The following is a 20,691-nucleotide window of genomic DNA, read 5'->3' as shown; positions in this document are numbered from 1 at the left end:
ATGGATTCAACCCAGATCTGTGACTGGGGGTGAGTGTCTGAAAAGTTTCAGTGCGCCGTCCATTATCTCCTTGTGTTTGCTTTGTTCACACCTTCAATTAAGCCACTGATCATCAGCTAATGATTACTCTACTCCACGGGCTAACCCATTATTCCTCACCAAGAAAAGAGGAGTATGTTCTGCAGATGCAAGAGTGTCACCTTAGAGTACAGTACCAACTTGCCATGGATAAGTGTTTAGTTGGCAGTGGTATACACCTCTCCAAGTAGGGACCCTACCTTCTAGCCAGGGTAAGGGGATTACACAGCTAAGATAACCCCAGCTCACCCCCTTGGTAGCTTGGCACGAGCAGTCAGGCTTATGTCAGAGGCAATGTGTAAAGTATTTATACATAACACACACAGTAACGCAGTGAAAGCACAACAAAATGGACACCACACCAATTTAGAAAAATAGCCAATATTTATCTAATCTAAACAAAACCAAAACAACAAATATCCAACATACACAAGGAAAGATATGATTTTGTTAAGAATAAAGCAAAAATACAGTTCCTTGAAGTTGATAGCGCCAAACAGGGCTATCACGGAATTGTGACCAACAAATCTAACACTTCGGTCCGACCTGGATGGAGTCGAGCGCTGGGTACAGTGTCTGGGAAGACCCGCAAACAGTAGAACCCCCACAAAAGGGTAAATTGGTGCTTACCATCATCTCAGAAACATCTGATTAGCAAATGGAGAAGAAGACACTAGGGCCAGGAAGATGGTAACAGTTATCACCACTTGGAAAGAAACATAGGCTAGTTGTGGTCGCCCAGTGCACTAATGGATCTACTACAAAGGTATGTATTTCATCCCAAGGTCATAGCTTCAAATCTAAGTCAATCCATTGAGAATTTCATTCCTGTGAGATCGATACAATGAGAACCATTGAGTCAGATAATAATAAATAATTGTTGTCAGCCCAAAACAATAAGCCCTCCCACTCCCCGCCCCGGGTGAATTGTCTGCTTTACAAATACCCCAGTTATGTTATGTATGAGACATATCTGGTATTCAGGGCCCTGCATTGTGCTGCCTCACACATTGTCTCTTCCTACCATTAAGCTAACACGTCAGACACCAGGTTCTAGCGGTGATCAAGTCCTGAATCTACAAGAAGGTGCTGCTCTCTGATTTGATGCTTTGGTGGAAAGCGAGGCGACAATGTGCTTCTAGGTGTTAAGCAACAGAACTGGGAGAAAAATCATCACACAAGTTTTCAAAGAAGCTACTGGAAAAAATGAGTGCTGATTTTTGTGTCACCACCAATGAGAGATAGCTGCCAATAGCTGTCGACAAATACTCTCCGTATCTAGAAATGAAATATTAAATAGTCCCACAGAAGAGGCAACACACACTTTCCTGGCTGCTGTTGTCATGAAAAGTCTCACTGCCGTCAACATCTCTGCTCATTCATCCTGGCATCCAGCTACCCTTCTCCCTTGACAGAGGGAATGGAGGTCAGATACCAGTAGAGTAATAACAAGGTGAAGCAGTGGAGATGCACCAGAATCTCCGACATCCGGGTAGGAAATCTCATGCAATACCCAGGAGCAAAGCTCAGGATGCCCTTCACATCATAATCATTCAGGGAACCTACCCAGAAAAATGCACTGGTTTTGTCAAAAGGATTCTCCACATTAAAGAGAATGTGTCTGCATATAAGAGCTATAAAAGTCTTTACTCTGAAGTTTATGAGGACTCTGAAGACTCTCCCAAACTATATGACAGTGACAGAGCGCGTGACAGGTCGTCATCGCTACATCAAGGTCCAAGCCAAGGGGCACTGAGCATGCCATTTTGGAATATTAGCCATCCAGCAGAAACATACAGGCGCTCTCTACAACTAAGTTCTTCCAGAGTGTCAACCAAAGACAAAAAGACTTGATATTCCTTGAGACCTGACTCGAGGCATGTTCATTAAGCCTGACCCCTCACTTGGACATGATCAAGCTTGTGACCCCCAGTCTTATTACAAACAATTTCCCCAGAAATTTTACTCATCCAGTCAACTGGCTCTCCACCCAATTGGACCTCCATTCAACTAACCGCAAAAGCCACTTCACGTGTTTAGGTGTTGTCCTTCAATCAATTATGTGAAAGAATGTTATGGTTACCAAAATGGTTGTTACTCAAGTTCTTTATGTGAAAGGATAACACTCATAGTGAACTGTGGAAACACGCCCTCAACATCAGGCGTGTTCTGTGCTTGGATGGGAAAGATTGAATAAGAAATTGAGCTTGACGATGATGATTGTAACTGTGCCACTGCAACCCAGCCAGCAAAGTTTGACATAAGCACTGTGGGTCTTATATTTACTGCCAAGCTGAGGACAATGCAATTACAGTATCTAACAGGTACTAAAAAAAGGTATAACTCCCACTAGACAGTAACAAAGGGAGGTGTGTGTAATACTTGTAAAGCTATGGTGTACGAACCCACTCTGAATTAAAAGGGTTTTGTATTTCATGTTCAAAATGTACTTTATTGAAATTGTATGAACTTAGACTTACTTACTCTTCCTCACTTAGAAGAGAGCAAGAAAAAACAAAAATAGATACATTTTGAATATGTTTTTTATATCTGTGTGTGTGTGTGCACATCTAAATATATAAATGTATATATACACACACAGACACACACACGCACGCACCCATGCACGCGCACACACACACACACACACAGCGTTGACTTCCATTTAATCTCATACTCCATAGCTGGTGTGGGACAAAGGTAATTAATTACCTGCGTGCCCCTTTTCCCAGTACAAGCACTCCAATAAGGTACAAGACCCAAGATAGCGACAAGTTAAACAGCTTCCCACCGGATCACCACTACTGTTGCCATCTTGGCCCGACCACCTCTAACTGAACAACCAAGACAAAATGCAAAAAAACCTTCAGGGGATGGGGGTATTCTAGATGCATTTATGTTGGTCAACATTCAGAGGCGTGCTATATAGATATGCCCAGGTGTGTCCTGCAGCCCGAAAGCTTCCTTCTCCTCCTTCACTCCTTCTCTCCTATAAGGATGATGGCCTGCAATCCATATCTGCTGGGCCTTGGTGGATTACCGGAGGAGGGGAACACAACACTTCTTGGCCACGGGTGAGAGCCTTTGAGAGTTAGGCACAACAGCCTAGTTAGGAGGGAGGCTTTACATCTGGACATTCCCAACTATTCCATGGTCACTCTGGTAGACACTGAAGTAGAGACACCAAAGGAGAATGTGAATTTCATGCAGAAGGAGGCCATTTTCTTCTCTAGAGAAACTTTGAAAACAAGACTGTTGCTCCACTACAAACATCGACAACATGATACCCATGACTCATTGAGAGACCTGGAGGCCATGTAAAGTGTGGGACACCTATAATTTCACACATTAGGAAGACAACATTGATAGAGATTCCAACTCAATACATTATGTTATCAGACTTAAAATTGATGCAAGCCTTAATTTTAAAATACAATCCCTTTATAAATTCCTGGCACCAGAGCACAGGAGTTGGAGAGGAGACTAAGGGTACCAACAGTCTCCAGGAGAAGTGTATGGTAGCTTTTAAAGACGAGTATTGCTGACAGGCACACTAATACTGAAGTAGGAAAGGGTCTAACGTGAGACACTGTATCAGATCCTTAAACGAAAGGTACCATAGCATGGCAGCGTCCATGTCACCAGCTGTATGGAAAGCCGTGGAAATGGTGTTGCGCATTCTTCAGCGTTGAATGCTGTGCTAAGTTCTAACTGCACAAAAGGCAAGTCCCACCCTTACTGGTAGGTTTGGGCCATGGACAATGCAAATATTACTGCTGCCCCAGACAACTGTGAAAGGACAACAATCTTCTTGGTACATGCATGGCAGTAACATCTGTGGATTACAGTACTCCTTTTAGTGCTTCTGATAAAAAACAGTTAAACAACTGAAAACCCAATTACAACTTTTATAGTGCTAATAAAGTCATAGGGGTTCAAGAATATGTTGCCTTTTGTTAATAAAATGTTCTACACCTATTACCTTTCAACAGCTAAGCACCGCCAATCATATTAAAAACTTTCATAACTTTATTCATCTCTTGGGCAAAAGTGGCATTTTAATTAGTGGGGCAACGCTCCTGCGCTCAAATGGAGGAGCCGTCCTATCTGTGGCCAAATTGCTTGACAGTATTCTAGCCACATATCTCTAACCACTGGCAACGAACCACCGTGTGTGAGAAATTGGGGTAATCCACCATGCTTCTTCGCTTCAACAGAGGGTCCGCGCCTTCTGTCTATTTAATGGTGAATAAAACAAAGTATGTATATTTGAATGACCGACAATCCTACAACTCATCTAAGAACTAAAAGCCAGACGTATCAAATGCTTTACCCGTTTTGTGTCTATGGGAAAATGCTTAAGTACACAAGTGCCTAATTGACAACTGATGAAACCTTCATGAATCCCTAACAGGGATAGAAACGTGTGTCTGATCCTGACCACGGAGAGGGCGGGAGTGACTCACTCCCAGAAATCTGCAGGAGTTGGTGGAACTTGTTAGGAGACTTCCTTATTTGCTGATCCCCTGGCTAGTTTCATAGCCTACTCATATCGGAGCTAGCCTCTGAAATGTCTCTTCATCCAGGGCTTCCCTTCCCCTCTGCCTCACTTCCTATTCATGCCCTTCCCACTTCCCCTCCCCTAGAAAGCCCAGTCGCCACTCTGCTAGACTGCTAATCCGCAGTCTAGCGGATTTCTGGTGACATTACAACATGGACTAATACAAGCCTGTTACTTTAGACTTTATGTCGATAGTATTAAATGCCTTGAGCCTAATGCCTTGCAGTAATTTTAGATGGTTCTCGACACTTTCTCCATTTTTTCATCTCCTTTCCAATTTCACATAAACTCCTCCCAAGTTAGAATTAGTTGTGTAATATGTTATTCAGTATAGCAATTCGTTATTATATACAAGTAATACTCGGAGAGTAGTTCATCGAAATGGTGACAAACTTCCTTTTTGCAGCTCTCTGCTTTCATTATTTAAACTGCACCTGCATGGCCATTTTACAGTACTTATGATAAAGTTTACTCGAATTTACACGCTATCAATCAATCAGGGTTGATAGAGCGCAACTACTCACCTGTGAGGGTCTAAAGGCACTGAGGGGGCAGCTCCGTTGAGTGCTGGGGTCATCTGAAGAGTCAGGTCTTGAGGTCCTTCCTGAACTGGGGCAATGTGGAGCTTGGCATAGGTAGAGGGGGAGGTGGTTCCAGGCCTTGGCTGCAAGGTAGGAAAAAGACTTTCCTCCCATTCTGGTCTTGTAGATGCATGGGATGGTGGCAGGAGAGAGATCGGCTGATCCGAGGTGTCTTTTGGGTGCGTGGAAGGACAGGCAGTTGTTCAGGGATATGCGTACGGTAAAGTGAAGGGCCTCGATTGCGTGGGTGAGGAGTCTGAAGGTTATTTTTCCTTCGACTGGGAGCCAGTGGAGATCGCTGAGGTATTGGGTGATGTGACTGCAACGGGCGATGTCGAGGATCAGTCTGGCTACGGCGTTCTGGATGGTCTGGAGGTTGCGCAAGAGTTTCTCATTGATTCTGGTATAGAGAGCGTTGCTGTAGTCCAGTCTGCTGCTGAAAGAAGCGTGTGTGACAGTTTTTCTGGATTCGGATGGGATCCATCTAAACGTCTTTCGAAGCATGCGGAGGGTGTTGAAGCAGGTCAAGGATACGACATTGATCTGTCGGTTCATTGTGAGCGATGAGTCTAGTATGATGCCGAGGTTTCCAGCGCAGTCCGTCGGGGTGGGAGGATTTCCGAGGGTGGGGGGCCACCAGGATGCGTCCCATGCAGAGGGGATGGAGCCAAGGATGAGGACTTCTGTTTTCTCAGAGGTGAGTTTCAGGCAGCTGTTCTTCATTCAGGTGGTGACAGCTTTCATCCCTTCTTGGAAGTGTGTTTGGCGATGTTGGGTTTGTTGGTGAGGGAGAGGATAATCTGGGTGTCTTCAGCGTAGGAGATGATGTTGTGCCGTTGTTCCTGATGATGGCAGCGAAGGGGGCCATGTAGACGTTAACGAGGGTGGGGCTGAGGGAGGAGCCCTGGGGCACTCCACAGTTGGTCTCTGTCGGTTCCGAGAGGTAGGGAGGGAGTCAGACCAGCAGAGTTCTGCCAGTGAGGAAGAAGCATATCCAGTCAAGGGTACGGTGGGAGACGGTGTCGAAGGCAGCCGAGAGGACCAGGAGGATAAGGGCTGCCGTTTCGCCCTGGTCGAAGAGGGTGCGGATGTCGTCGGTGGCCACGAGTAGGGCAATTTCGGGGCTGTGATTGCAGCAGAATCTGGATTGGGAGATGTCTAGGATGTTGTTAGCTTTGATGAAGTCTGCTAGCTGGGTGCTGACGGCTTTTTTGATGACCTTTGCTGCGAATGGAAGCAGGAAGATGGGCATGAAGTTTTTGAGGTCTGTCAGGTCTTCTGACGGTTTCTTCAAGAGGGGGTTGACTTTGGCGTGTTTCCAGGGAAGTGTGAAGGTGGCGGACTTGAAGGAGCAGTTGATTGTCAAACGTAGTTCAGATGTGATAGCTGAGGCGGCTCTGTGGAAGAAATGGTGTGCGCAGGGGTCTGAGGGTGCTCCGGAGAGGATGCTTTTCATGGTCTTCGAGGTGTCTTCTGTCGTGACTAGAGTCCATTTGAGCAGGGTCTCTTGGGTGGCGTCACATGGAGGGGGAGCCGGAATGGTGAGGAGGTCTTTGTTGTTGAAGTTGTCGTATATCATCTTAATCTAAAGGTGGAAGAATGTGCTAAGTCTGTTGCAGAGGTCTTGGGAGGGTGGGATATCTGCTGTTTCACTGCAGATTTTTCGAATTCCTTGCTGATGGAGAAGAGTTATTTGGTATTGTGAGCGTTGGTGAGGATTCTGTCTTGGAGGGATTTCTTCCTTGTGGATTTGATGAGATGGTGGTGTGCGGTGGTGTCTGCTTTGTAGGCGCCACGTGTTTCTGGGGATTTGTTGTCACTCCATGTCCTGTCGAGTCCAGCTTGCTTTCTTGATGTGTCTTCCTGCGGCTTTCTTGAGGGGGCGAGTGTGTCAGTGGCAGTTCGTGATCCAGTGGTGGAGGTCGCGTGCTGCGGTGTTTGCGTCTGGCATAGGCAGTGGTGGGGTGCTGATGAGGGAGGAAATAAGCTGGTCTTCAGTGACTTTGTTCCAGCTTCTGCAGGGCAGCCGGTGGGCATACTTGTGTACGGTGTTTTTTTTTAAGGAGAAATGGATGCAGTAGTGATCTGTCCAGAGGTGTTGCGTGGTGTGGCTGTAGGCGAATCTGTTTCCTTTGCTGAAGACGGGGTCCAGTGTGACTTCTGCTGTGTGCGTGGGGGCAGTGACTAGTTACTTCAGTCCTATGCTGGTTAGGCTCTCTAGGAGTGAGGCAGTGTTTGATTCATCGTGGTTGTCCAGGTGGAAGTTTTGGTCTCCGAGTAGGACGTAGTCTGTGGAGGCAAGGGCATAGGGTTTGATGAGGTCGGTGATGGCGTCGGTAAAAGGAGCGCTGGGGGCGGGCGGCCTGAAGATGAGGGTTCTGCAGAGAGTCGTTTTAGGGTTGATCTGGAAGTGGAGGTGCTCCATAAGGGTCGTACTTGACGGTGGTCTTCATGCTTGTTAGAAATGAGGGGGCTCTGGTTGGCGCAGGTGTGTACCCACAACAAGCAGGGACCCTTTACTTCTTGTCAGGGCGAAGGATGACTCCTCAGAATAACCCCTGCTCACCCTCTAGGTGCGTGGCGCGAGCAGTCTAGGCTAAGTCTCAGGCGTACACGGTTAAGAAAATGCAACTACACATACAGTAAACCCCTTGCATATACCACAAACGGACACCAATCAGGAAGTATATAAAAATAAGCTTTTATGTAGATTCAGCAGATTCAAATACAAGGCCCAGTAACGTTGAACTGATGGGGCTACAACTCTTGGGAATACGGTAAAGTCTCTTTGTTACGGAAAGTTCTTTAGGCGGGCACAAGGTACTGTGGGCCTCAGCGCACTTCGTGCTGAGGCGGCGCCCGGGAAGCACACGGCAGATGACAGGGAAATCAGAACGTTGCGGACCCTGGATCCGATGCGAGCTCGCGGTCGAGTTCGTAAGTACAGTACCTTGTTTCTTGACGCAAAGGCGGGTGCGGAATTTCAGCGGCTCTTCGACAGAAGGGCGAGGCGGCGTCCGGGGCTCCCACACTTCACAATGGGGGTCTGATCTTCAGGCTCACGACAAGAGCGGGGTGTTGCAGGTGGCGGGTGAACAAAGCGGGGCAGCCGGGCACGCAGATACGTCCGGGCCGTCCGAGGCTTGGAGATGCTCACACCGCCGATTCCGGCGAGAGGGTGAAGGGGCCCAGCGAGCCTCCAGCGAGCGAGGTGACAGGTGCAGCCCAGCACAGCGTAGGGGGAGCGGCTCCGATCGAGCGAGGCTCTTCCCAAGGCGGGGGCGGCTAAGCAGTCCTGGTCACGGCTCATGGAGGGACTGGGGCACGAGGGTCACAGCTCCGGCGAGGGAAAGGACACCACAGTCCAGCGGCAGGCGAGTGAAGATCAGGTAGAGCCCAATGGTCCTGGGGCTCAGTTCAGGGGCAAGCTCAGTTCCAAGCCCTTGGAGATCGTTTTGGAAAGCACAAGTCTTGAAAGTAAAAATATCGCAAAGTCTTCAGCAACAGTTTCTCTTCTCCCCTTTGGTAGCAAGGTCACCACTGCAGGCCAATCCCCCAGGACAGGGACAGTCTTCCTCCTACAGCTTTAGCGGTGCCTCCTCCTCAGGCAGAGATTCTTCTTGGTCAAAAGCGGATCTAGTTTCTTAGGAGCAGGTCTCCTACATTTATACAGCAAATCTTTTGTTCTCCCAGGCCAGGGGGGCCCTTGCCTAGTCCAGTCCAGTTTCTGAGCACTTTGTTTACGTGATGCAGGCTTCTTCTTTCAGAGTGCAGAGCAGAGTCCTCAGACGCTCCACAGGGGGCAGAGCTGGCATTGAGGTGGCAGAGCACTGTCCTATTCAGAGCCTAGGAGTACTCCTCCCCCCCATCTACCTGTCGATCGTCCTATTTACCACCAGGCTACCAAGCCCTGCCCATCTGGGTTCCCCCAGCCCTGTCACTCACGCCAGCCAGACATCAGATACACATCACGCAGAGGCGGGCTGAAATGTTTAGGCAAGCAAAGGCCAGCTTTCTAAAAGCGGCATTTGCAAACGCGGAATATTAAAATAAACCTTGGGAAAAGATGTACCTTATTATTCCGAGTTCAGGCATACTAAACTCGATCTTCTACCATGTTCCCTGGGTCGGTTAGGATCATAGGATGTAACAATCCTAGCCGCCCATACTGGCCTATGAGAACAGGGTAGCCTTGCAGTAGTGAACAACGAGATGGCGGTAATTCACTACTAGGACATGCCACGCATCTAGGCTTGTCCTACCTTATGCTTACAACGCACCCTTCCCGTGGGCCTACCAGAGGGGTGACTAACATGAAGTTAAGGGAAGGTTTTAGGGACCGGCAAGTGTGGGCACTTGCCAGTCAGCATGTCAGTACCAGACTGCACGCAGGTTCTGCGATGGCAGACCTTAGACATATTTTACCGGCCGCTTCTGTGGGTGGCACAACCCGTGCTGTAAGCCCACCAGCGGTGTTTGCATTTACATGCCCTGGCGCTCCTGGCGCACTTTACTGGGGTCTGACAGTAAACCAAACAATCCAATCATGGAATCCAACCAACATATATAATTTACATAGGGAGCACTCGCACCACGACACTGGTTGGCAGTGGCACAGCGCGCTGAGCGGCCAACACCATAAAACACATGAGGCACAGCGACAAAAAGAGGGAGGGAGACTCACGCCAAGGTGCCAGGTCTAACAATGCTGAAGGTGCTTTTGTAAACGATGGCGATGCCTCCTCCTGGGTGGATGGGGTGGTCCTAGCAGAGGATCTTGTATCCGTCGGGAATGGCTGTTGGAATGTTGGGTGAAGAGTTAGCTTTGGTCCAGATTTCTGTGAGGAGGACAACATCGGTGTTGAGGAGGTCCCAGACTTCTATGACTTGCTCGTGTAGGAAACATACGTCGAGGAGGATGCAGTTGAGTGGTTTGTGAGCAGTGATGTCTGGTAGGCTGGGAGATGCTGCTGGGGTACGGAGGTGGGTTTAAGGTGCGATGGCAGGGTAGACAGGAGAGAGGGCCTCGGTGTTGTTCGGCGTCGAGAGCTGGCAGTTGTTTCTGCCTCTGAGGTTGAGAGCCTGGAAGGTCCTGGATTCGTAGCAGAGGCGGGTTAGAGGACCTGGGTCCCTGGCACTGGTTGCGGTCAGGTCGCGGAGCAGACGGGCTTGCAATTGACACGCCTTCTGTGCGCCAGCTGTGCGGCCCCCATTAGGTAGGGATGGGGGGTGGGTCTGATGGGAGGCGGGAAGGACACACTGGAGGGGGGAGAGACCGTGGAGGCAACAGCCACAGGGGGAAAAATGCAGCAAAAAGAAAGAAAAAAAACACGGTAGAAAAAGGGGAAGACAGAGAAGGAAGAGGAAAGAGGCAAGAGAGAAAAAGAGGGCACAGAGAAAAGAGGCAAGAGAGGTAGAGGCAGAACAGAAGAAGAGCAGAGTGCGCTTCCACTGAACAACCAGGGATGAGGCGCAGGTAGGAGCCTGCGGGTGGAGGGCCTCGAACACCCTGCAACAGTGAGCTCAGTGGACAACACTCAGTGGTGGAGCTGAGCGGGGTAGAGCAGTCACACTGACCAGGTCAGTGGTTTTGCCACACAGCAGCCGCCATTAAGTAGGGATCAGGTGAGGGCGGGTAAGTTCGGAGGTGGGAAGGACACACTGGAGGGGCCCTGGGGAAGCAGCGGCGGGGGGGGAGGGGGGAACACCGTGCAAAGAAAGAAAAGAACACTGTAAAAAAAAAAAAGCGAAAGACAGAGAAGGCAAAGAAAAAACAGGGCATGGAGAAAAGAGGCAAGAGAAGCAGAGGCGGAACAGCAGAAGAGCACAATCCTCCATCCTTCCAAAGAAACAGAACTGACCCCCACGGAAATAAAGATCTGCCCATGACCATGCTTCAGTCAAGTGTGAAAGCGAAGATCAGCACTTGTGTCTCCTTGTCCCACAGTTGACAGTTCAAGTAGTGGACCATATCTCCATCCCTGATTTGCCCATAACAAATTAAAGCACATGGATAGACAGCTAATCTTTGCAATTTAAAGTTTGCACTCATTTATAGTTAAATTCCTACAGTAAGTTTGACAGACCCATAGTATCAACTCCTAGCTTGCGAATTTGCTCGGCCTGATGGACTATTAGTCCAGGCTAATAGTAAAATAAACAATAAACATACCTTCTACACAACCCAGACAGAGCATATCCAAACCAAAGAAACTGCCAGATAAATATTGTATTCCAGTTCAGGGAAAAAGTCCATCCGGCAGGAGTAAAGTCTGTTGCTAATTTGTTTGAGAGATTTCCCACTGATTCCAAAAATATACCTAAGGAAGAGATAAACATAGTTTAAATGAATGTCAATCAATTAACTTCCAAAACAGATTATGTTATTATATGTAAGTTAAATTATACAATATACATGAATGGAATTAGACTCTACCGTGCAAGTCTAGATATTCAAATAGAATAAAATAGGCAGATTTGAGTCAATCACATTGTGTTCAACATACAAACAGATTTAGACCCTGGCGGACAGAGTACAATCCGTTTGGGTGGCAAAGGACTTAAAGTTTGCCACCGTGATGAACAGTAGTCTGTCTTATTTAGAGATGACCACTGGCCCTGTGGTCATCTATGTACTCTGAAAAGAACTGCAATTATTACAATTCCATTCAAGGCACAAAAAGTTGGGTGGACAGCCGCTATCGGTTTTGACGGCGGAGCTCCAAACTTAAGATTTTTTTTTTCCTCCTGTTAGAATTGGGTATCTCTGGTTGCCACAGGTATGCACTTGTGACAAGCAGGGACTCTTACTTCTAAGTCAGAGTAAGGGGATCACCCTTTCAAATAACCCCTGCTCACCCTTAAGGTAGTGTGGCGCAAGCAGTCAAGACTATTCTCAGGGCGTCATAGGTTAAGCATTTGTGAACGCATACAGTAATACAATGACACACCACAAATGGACACCAGTCAAGGTTGTATAAAAATAGGTTTCTTTATATAAGGCTTAGCACAAGACCAGAGTAACGAGTAAAAATGACCACAGTATTATTTTAAAGTTCAATGTTCTTGTAGAAAGGCTTAAAATACAATAATAGGCTTCTTTTAGTTAAAACACGCTTCTTTCACATAAGTACGCTTTCTTTCAAGGCTCTGTACGGTTCGTACCTGGATGTGCTGCTCGTTGGTGTTCAAAAATAAAGAAAGTACGAGTCTAACAATTGCTGCGGACTCCGGGGTCCGTGGTGTGCACACTGTGGGGCGAACAGAACAAAGTACCTTGTTTTCGTGGGGTCCGCGACGGACAGTGCGGGACAAGTCGAGGGGTCCGGGTCGTGGCTCGGCAGCATAAGCTGGTCGGGTCGCGGCGTCGGTACGCGGCGTTGGTACGGGACCTTCAGGGATACGTGAGGATGGCCCGGATCGGCTTGCATAGTCCGTGGCGTTTGGCGTTCGAGCCGTACCTTCGGTGCGGATAGGCGGCGACACTTCTCGGCGAGCCGTACAGCGTACGGGGAGGATCTGTGTGATGCGGCTTCTCGGCTCTGAGCACGGCACAGTGCAGTACGTCTTAGCAGCGTACGGACCGTACCTGCGGGACAACGAAGCTTGTGTCCGAGGTGTACAGGATTAGGCAGCCAGGGCTGTACGACTCAAATCGGCGGAGAAGGTTAGGTGCGATGCGGCCGGGAGGGATACAGTGCGTACTAACGCTTTCAAATCAGCGTAGACACACGGTGCCGGGCGGCAAAGACACGGCTTCGCGGCGGATGGGGTACGGGTCGTACTAGGGGCCAAATCCAGCAGGAAACAAGCAAGAATTGTCCAGGCAACTCAATTTGGGAAGGCAGATGAGTCCAATGGTCCTGGGACTCAGTTCAGGGGGCCAGCTCTTCTTCCAAGCCCTTGGAGATTTGTTGAAACAAAGTGGCAAAGTCTCTTTTAGTCCTTTCCTCTCCTTTCTCAGCAAGGCACCAACTGCAGGCCAATCCCCCCAGGTGTAGGGAATGTTACTCCTCCTTCAGCTTCTTCCAGGTCCTTCTGGTCAGGCAGAGTTTCTTCGTGGTTCAATCAGGATCTGATTTCTTAGGAGCAAGGCTCCTACATTTATACCAAGTTTCTTTTGTCTTTACAGGCCAGGGGGGCCTTTGCCTAATCCCAGCCCAGTTCTTTTCAGTGAGGAGCACTTTGTTGTTGGGACTCTGGCTTCTTCTTTCAGCAGGCAGGGCAGAGACATCAGACGCTCCCCAGGGAGTGGAGCCAGCATTGTGGTGGCCGAGCACAGCCCTATTCAGAGTCAAGGTGCACTCCTCCCACCCATCCTGGTGTAATCTCTCTATTCACCACCTGGCAGCCCCAGCCTGTCTCCTGGGACTTCCCAGCCCTGTCACTCAAGCTACACACAAAGAAGACAGCCCCTCCCAGCAGAGGCGGACTGAAATGGTTAGGCACGCAAAGGCTAACTTTCTAAAAGTAGCATTTGCAAACCCAGGATATTAAAATAACCTTTGCTAAAAGATGTATTTTATTATTCTGAGTTCAGGCATACTAAACATGAATTTCTACCATGCTTCCTGAGCCTGCTAGGATTATAGAGTGTTATAATCTAGCAGCCCACTCTGGCCTATGGAGAGCAGGTAGCCTTACAATAGTGAAAAACGAAAATGGCTGTAATTCACTATTAGGACATGCCACACACTTCAGGGCGTGTCCTACCTTATCCTTACAATGCACCCTGCCCTAGGGCAGGGCCTACCTTAGGGGTGACTAACATGAAGGTAAGGGAAGGTTTAGGGACTGGCAAGTGGGGACACTTGCCCAGTCAGCATGACAGTACCAGATTGCCTGCAGGTTCTGCAATGGCAGACCTTAGACATATTTTACCAGGCTGCTTCTGTGGGTGGCATAACCAGTGCTGCAAGCCCACTAGCAGCATTTGGATATACAAGCCCTTGGCACCCCTGGTGCACTCTACTAGGGACTGATAGTAAACCAAATAAGCCAAACATGGAAGTCAATTCACATAATATTTTTTCCCATAGGGAGCACTTGCCCTGTGGCACTGGATGGCAGTGGCACAGGGCCCTGAGCGGCTAACACCAGCACAAAAATACATTGAGGCACAGACAAAAATGGAAGGGTGACCCAAGCCAATGGTGCCAGGTCTAACACCTCCCGAAATGGAACTTTATAAGTAACAAAAAAATGAATGGCTCCACACCCTGAGAGTTTTCTCTCATTGTGTGGGTGCGAGGGTCACTATATTTTGCCTATGCCCCATCACCAGTTATTCCCTGGCGATGATGGACAAACAAAAGCCCCATCAGACCGTACACTCTAAACAGAGTGGGATTTGTGCTGACTTTAGTCTGATGTACTATACTGTCCAGCCATCAGAGGTAGCTTTTAGTTGACGGAGACCCCTTCTGTCAGGGGCTGACCATCCTCTCAACCTTAAGCGGGGAGGGCAGACTGTCAGTTTGGTGGACAGGGTAGCTGTCGTGTACCTTCTGCCAAACTCTAATTTACCCGCACAGTGCTTTGTGATATTGACGTGCACTTTCATTCTAGTCTATAAAGCACTGCAAAGAAGCAAAGCATTTCCTAAAACTTACAATTCCTTTATTCTTCTACACTGGTTAGCTGCAAAAACTTGCATTATAGTCCTGTACAATACTATGGCCCAATGACCCATTGGTGACACCATTCGAATTGCTTACATTCTTAAAGGTGAGAATAGCAAACTGTGGGATTCCTCTGAGACATCTATGGCTGAGGGTATATTGGGAACCACAAGTCCATGAAGCGCATTTATACTGCTGACAACTCACCGCGAGCTGCCATTTTAAACTTTTAATGGATACAGATGAACTTATGCCTGGGTGGTTTATTAATATTTCTTTTTTGTGTTTAGGCTACTTTAGGATACCAGTTCCACAATGTTACAGAAGCTGGAGTTTAAATTATTGGTTAGTTAGATGAGGACATTGCTCATCGGCTATGAATGGGAAGAATTAACCGTGAAAGCTTGCTGACTTGTGGCTCTGTCCCTCACTGGAGAACAAGTGCTTTTAGTCTGGTTAAACTACGCCATGAACACCATTTTGAAATGGGACAACTAGAGGTTGCTGCTGTAAACATGAAGGCTTGGCATACTCCCAGATGAGGTTCCAGCAGGTTACAGATGGCGGCCTGTAACCTAATGAATTTGCCTCTATGTTTTCTATCTGTTGTTGGTGCAGCAAATTGCCCTTACACCAAAAGACCCAATGTTTTGGATGCAGAAGTATCTGGGAGCCACCTTGTGTAACTATTCCAGGCCCAATGTCCCAGGGAACAAGCGGATTAAAATTTGGCCATATGCTGTAAGATTTATTCATTTTAATGGCAAGCAAAATCTAGCTCGCTTATTTTCAATCCTCTAAAATGCCTATAGTTCTCTTAGTGAGCATCACAGGCTGAATGTTCGCACCCCTGATGACAGCCTTACCTACAGAGTGGAGAGGTGTGTGAAGAACATTCTGCTCAGCACCCAGCATTACCTATGGGCATAAAACATACTGCTCATGGACATAAGTATTTGAAAATGGTTTGCACAGTGACAAAGTCTTGTGGTGATTTAGGGTATGTAGTTACTCTTCATATGTCCAAACATGAGGACTTCTAAAGAGACCAAAGTCCTCAAACCATAAGTAGATCAGTTTGAACCTCTTGGGAATCTGTCTGCAAACTGGTTCAGCAGTCAGTGAGGAAGTTAAAATCCCCTGAGCCAGGGAACTGTCTAAATGGTAAAGAGAATCTGCAGCTGGACTTTGCAAGTAAGAGGCCCCATCAGCACTTCTGTTTCCTGCACACACCACTGCGTTCCCTTCATCCAGGCAGCTCCTTCTCCGCCCTCTTCAGATCACATCAAGATAAACTCTCTCACCAGTTCAACTGTAAGCATTGAACTGCCGAGAGAGGACTGCTTCATTATCCCAAAAGAGCAACAACATTGACAATTATACAGGAACACCAACATAATTAATCGTTCGCTTGAGCCTTGGCTATCAAGTACCTTCTTGTAACTGGCCAGGCAGGCAGGTTATAACTGGCCACTGCCATACAGACTGCTGGATTAACCGTTCTGTGGCAAAGTGCGAGTGATTTAGTCAAGCTACAGTTGAGAACTGCTTAAACAGTGGTACAAGCCATTTGGAGCGTAAGTGGTTGGTTTTTGTGAAAACAGCAAAAAGTGAGAGTGTTTCCCACATTCCAAACTTACAATCCCAGCAATCAGTCCCAAAACAGTTAGCAGCAAACTTGGCCAAATACACCCTGGTAGGTAGAGTTCCCAAGTGGAAGTTTAAATACAAAGTGTGGCGTGCAACAGTGGCAATTGCAGTTAGCTAAATACCTAATGTATGTTTTACTTGCAAATAGTCAACAGTCAAATGTGAGGAATAGGCCTGTCCAAGGCGAGAATTTTCCAGCTCAAGAAGGTGTCTTTTACCAAGTCAACTGTGGCGTACCCTACAAGAGCTGGACTGGACCAAAGATGACAGAGTCCAAGTTCATCCAGGCATCCCTTAACATAGATTAGCCAGGGATTGGATTGGAAATTTCCTGGGGTCGATGCTTCCAAAACCACTCTCAGATATGATGCCCCATGGTGGCTGCGATCTACTTAAATTCAAAAGGCGATCGCGGGAATGAATTTTCAGTTATCTGCGATTGCGTGCAGTAACTGTATCCCCAAAGTAGCTGAGACTACCGCTTTTTGTCTGTAACCTTGTAAGATAATGCTCAGGATGTGGCAACCAATTTTTTATCAAGTCCGAAGGATGGCGTTTGCTTGACGCTACAAGGCATTGGTTGCCTTTTCAATATGGTCAGGCCAGTTCAGTTTGTTAATGACGCGAATGCCCAAGTAGTCATAGCTCTTAATGGTTTCAAGCACCTGACCCGTTATCCTTGCGGATTTCCTTCAAGGCGGAGCCATTGAAATAGGCATTATTTTAGTTTTTTGTGTGTTAGTGGAAAGATATTTCTGCCTACAGATGCTCTCAAAGTTCTCCAAAGATTTATGCATTGCGTTTTGTGTATATATCAATAGCATCAATAGAACTGGGTCATATGCAAAAAGAAGAATGAGTATTTGTTTTTACTGCACAACCTCGGGGCATCCAAGGCTCTCTCTGGATACAAATTCTTTGCATTTGTTTAAAAATAGAACAGCGGGGCAAGTAGACAGCCTTGCTGTACACCAGAGCAGATTGTAAAATGAGGGGTGTATACCCCAGAGCTTCCGTAGCAAACAGAAGCGCTTGTTTCTGCATGCACGGTTGTTTTCCACCCCCATTTTTTCTAGTGATTGCCAAAATTTTGATCTGTTAACTAGATCAATCGCCAATTTTAAATCTATAAATGATAGATATAGAGACAATTTGAGCACCCTTCTATATTTGGCACACACCATATATGGTTTGACAGCTTGATCGATGGTGCTGATGCTTGTACAGAATCTAGCCTATGCATCGATTTGAACATTATTATTGTCAATCCACCCTTGCAGCCTGTTTGAAAGTACACAGCCAAAGATTTTTCAGGTGCTCTCTGATAATGAAATTGGCCTGTAATTATTGGGAAGCATCCTACTTCCTTTTTTGTGGTAGGGCACTATGATAGCACTGTGCCACGAAGAGGGGATGCATTTTTCCCAATAGCTGCACTAAACATCTTAGATAGGATGATTGACCAGACCTTCAGGTCAGACCGAAACATGTCCACTGGGACACGATCAGGGCCAGGGGCTTATTGGCCTTTTGCTCTATGACTGCTCTTACTACCTCCGGGCGTAGCTCCTTATTTCTCCATTTGGTCTATGGTTGGCAAGTTCTCCCAAATGTGTCAAACCACCACTGCTATTATATACTGCCTTTTAGTGGCCCACCTAGGTGTGTTAGCAAATCTGATGACCATGACTATTTGGACCATCCCTGAACACTCTGGCAATATTCCCCGAAAAGGATCTACTATTTTTCTCTTCTGCTGCCTCAATCAGGTCGCTCCACACTCGTTGCTGGTAGTTTGATTTCTTCTTCCTTAGTAGGGCTTTGCATTTGCTCCTTTCGCACTTAAACATGTAATCATTGATTAACGAATGATGCTGGTACCTATATGCGTTAGAGACTTTCGACTTGGCAAGTCTACACTCCTTATGGTACCACCCAGAGTAATTCTTTAACAGACCATTCTACTTGGCCACTCTCGATGTAGACCATTTGCGTGTAAGCTCACTTGACAGAGTCCTATAATTTTCTAGTATCACAATATGGTCTCCATTTTCCACATCTTGAATATTTAGAAGATATCACTCTATGGATGTCATCAGTATGTTCTTGTCGATTGAGTAGCTCTCCGCAATCCATTTTGCATCTCTACTACTGTTATCTGGGAAGATACTAGCAATATAACATGGAGGACTTTCAAACCCTGTCACTATTCCATGCTTGAAACACAGAGGGTCGTGATCACCCGTAGGCTGCTGAATTACTTGCATTTCATCACCAGTTCCCATTGGTTGTTTGGAAATAGGATACCACTTCTCTTATTGCTTTGGAACATAGGAGCCCCAGGTGATTCGGCCATTTCGGAAGCTTAGCTTTAAATTGTTGAGGAAGCTAGCGGACGATCTCCCTTTACAATGCCTGCTGATAGGCTTGCTTCCTCTTTGCTCGTTGCCTCGTTCCATATACATTTGGGTGGGTGAATATCAAAATCTCCACATACTATCAGATAATGAATGCCGGCGGGTTTCACCTTGGCCTTTATTCCATGGATGGCTTCCTGTAGGGTTGCTTATTGATCCTCAGGTTTACCACACTGGCAACAACTATTATGGCTTGTGGTTTCTTGTGGGCCTTGGTACGTGCAAAAAAACATAATCGAGTCATGAATAAAGAAACTTTTGATACCATGTAAGCTAGTTTTGTTGAGATCCAGGAGGAGTGACCCCCCCCCCCCCCCGCCCTTACTGGATCTATTTGCTTTGGTGGCAAAACCCATTTTGCCTGGCACTGATTCAGCTAAAGTACCAATCGCAGCCCAAGTCTCCTGAAACCAGCAAATCTTCTTGGTACTAACAGATGCCACTCAGTCCTCATCCTCAAACTTTGGTTGTAGGCCGGCTATATTCCTGGACATAATGGTTATCCCGCTGGCTTTATGCTTCGCATCTCTCCAGGTCCAAAGGTACAATTGTGGACAGGAAACTGGGTGCCCTTTTAGCTAAAATGAGACGGCAGAGGTGTAATAAGTTTTGTAACCTGCTGTATTAGGGCTGTTCAGTACTGCTGGCAGCCAGTGCCAATTAGTGCCACCACCTACTGCAGGTTTAAGGCTCCTCTTCTGATTGATAATAACAGCTCTATTTCTCCCCTGGTAACTGTCATATTTTTTGCTTCCCTTAGGACACCGGGAGTCAATTTGTAATGTGCCTCCGGTCTTCTCAGGAGGACTCACGTATCCTGTTGCTCCGAGTTCTCCTGTCCCAACTCCATCTGGCATTCTCACCACAATGCTACGCTCCAATCCCTACTTTGGGGGATCATATCTAGGCCACTCACATGCAGATGGTCCTTGTTATCATTGATCAGATTCGGAGTAACTGGTGCATGAAGCTCCACGTCACTATATACCTGACTCTAGCCAGCCTGGGAGCTAGGGCTAGCATACTCACAGGGATTAACTAATTTAATATCCTGCAAGGCTAGCAAGCTAAGAGCATGAATTGCCCAAAACACTTCTAGTAGGCACGCTTGATTTAATGGTAATGTACATACCGGATCAGGGAATAGATCAATAAAAGTAAATTTCGCTAGTGCTTGGGGAGTCAATATATTACAATTCTCAAATATCCCCAGCGGTTTAGTTTCCACTACCGTGCAGTTTGATTCAGGCAGAAAAACGCTTGCACATGGGTTTCATGGCGCAAAGCTCCTACCATTTGCACCACTTTGCTCTTCACCATCAATTCCAGTGTCGTTATCTTCGAGTACACTTAAGGGAGTCCCTACCTGGATGGCGGTGTCTCCGGAAACATTTCCTGCATCCGGGGTTGAAACCCCTTGTTCTCCTTATCTTTTTTGTGCGCTTCAGTGGCAATATAGTTATTTTTAATTCCCTTAAATTTCTTCTTTTTGCACTTTACTTTTGCCTAGGAGGTGGACTTAGCACATGGCGCTGCAATGAGGGGGGGGGGCGGGGGGGGCGATGGCAGTTGGGGTACAGGGTTTTTTCATAAAAACTGGATACAGTTGCATATTGTCTTTGTTGCGTTCCTCTTGCTCTCCTAAATAGCTCTCCTGTTTCTATTGTGGGGCCATTTTGCTTTGATGATTTTCCTTCTCTTCTGGCTGGTTTACTTCTATTATGGCTTCCTTTTTTCCCCATTTAGTGGCCAGCACTGTGCTATTTAGTAATACCTGGTCATTT

General features: G+C 47.0%; 1 protein-coding gene across 1 annotated transcript in view; it reads right to left on the bottom strand.

Moving 5' to 3' along the window:
- Positions 1-20,691, bottom strand: part of LOC146821545 (uncharacterized) — a 190,043-nt gene that overhangs the window by 44,165 nt on the left and 125,187 nt on the right. The window contains exon 2 of the mRNA XM_085612535.1: positions 11,393-11,540. Coding sequence (XP_085468661.1) covers positions 11,393-11,540 — 148 coding nt within the window. The remainder of the gene's footprint in view (positions 1-11,392; positions 11,541-20,691) is intronic.

This window comes from Triturus cristatus, chromosome 6, assembly GCF_964204655.1.
Source record: "Triturus cristatus chromosome 6, aTriCri1.1, whole genome shotgun sequence".
In the NCBI taxonomy this organism is placed as follows: domain Eukaryota; kingdom Metazoa; phylum Chordata; class Amphibia; order Caudata; family Salamandridae; genus Triturus; species Triturus cristatus.
The sequence above is the reverse complement of the archived record's forward strand: the minus strand, read 5'-3'. Positions and strand labels throughout refer to the sequence as shown.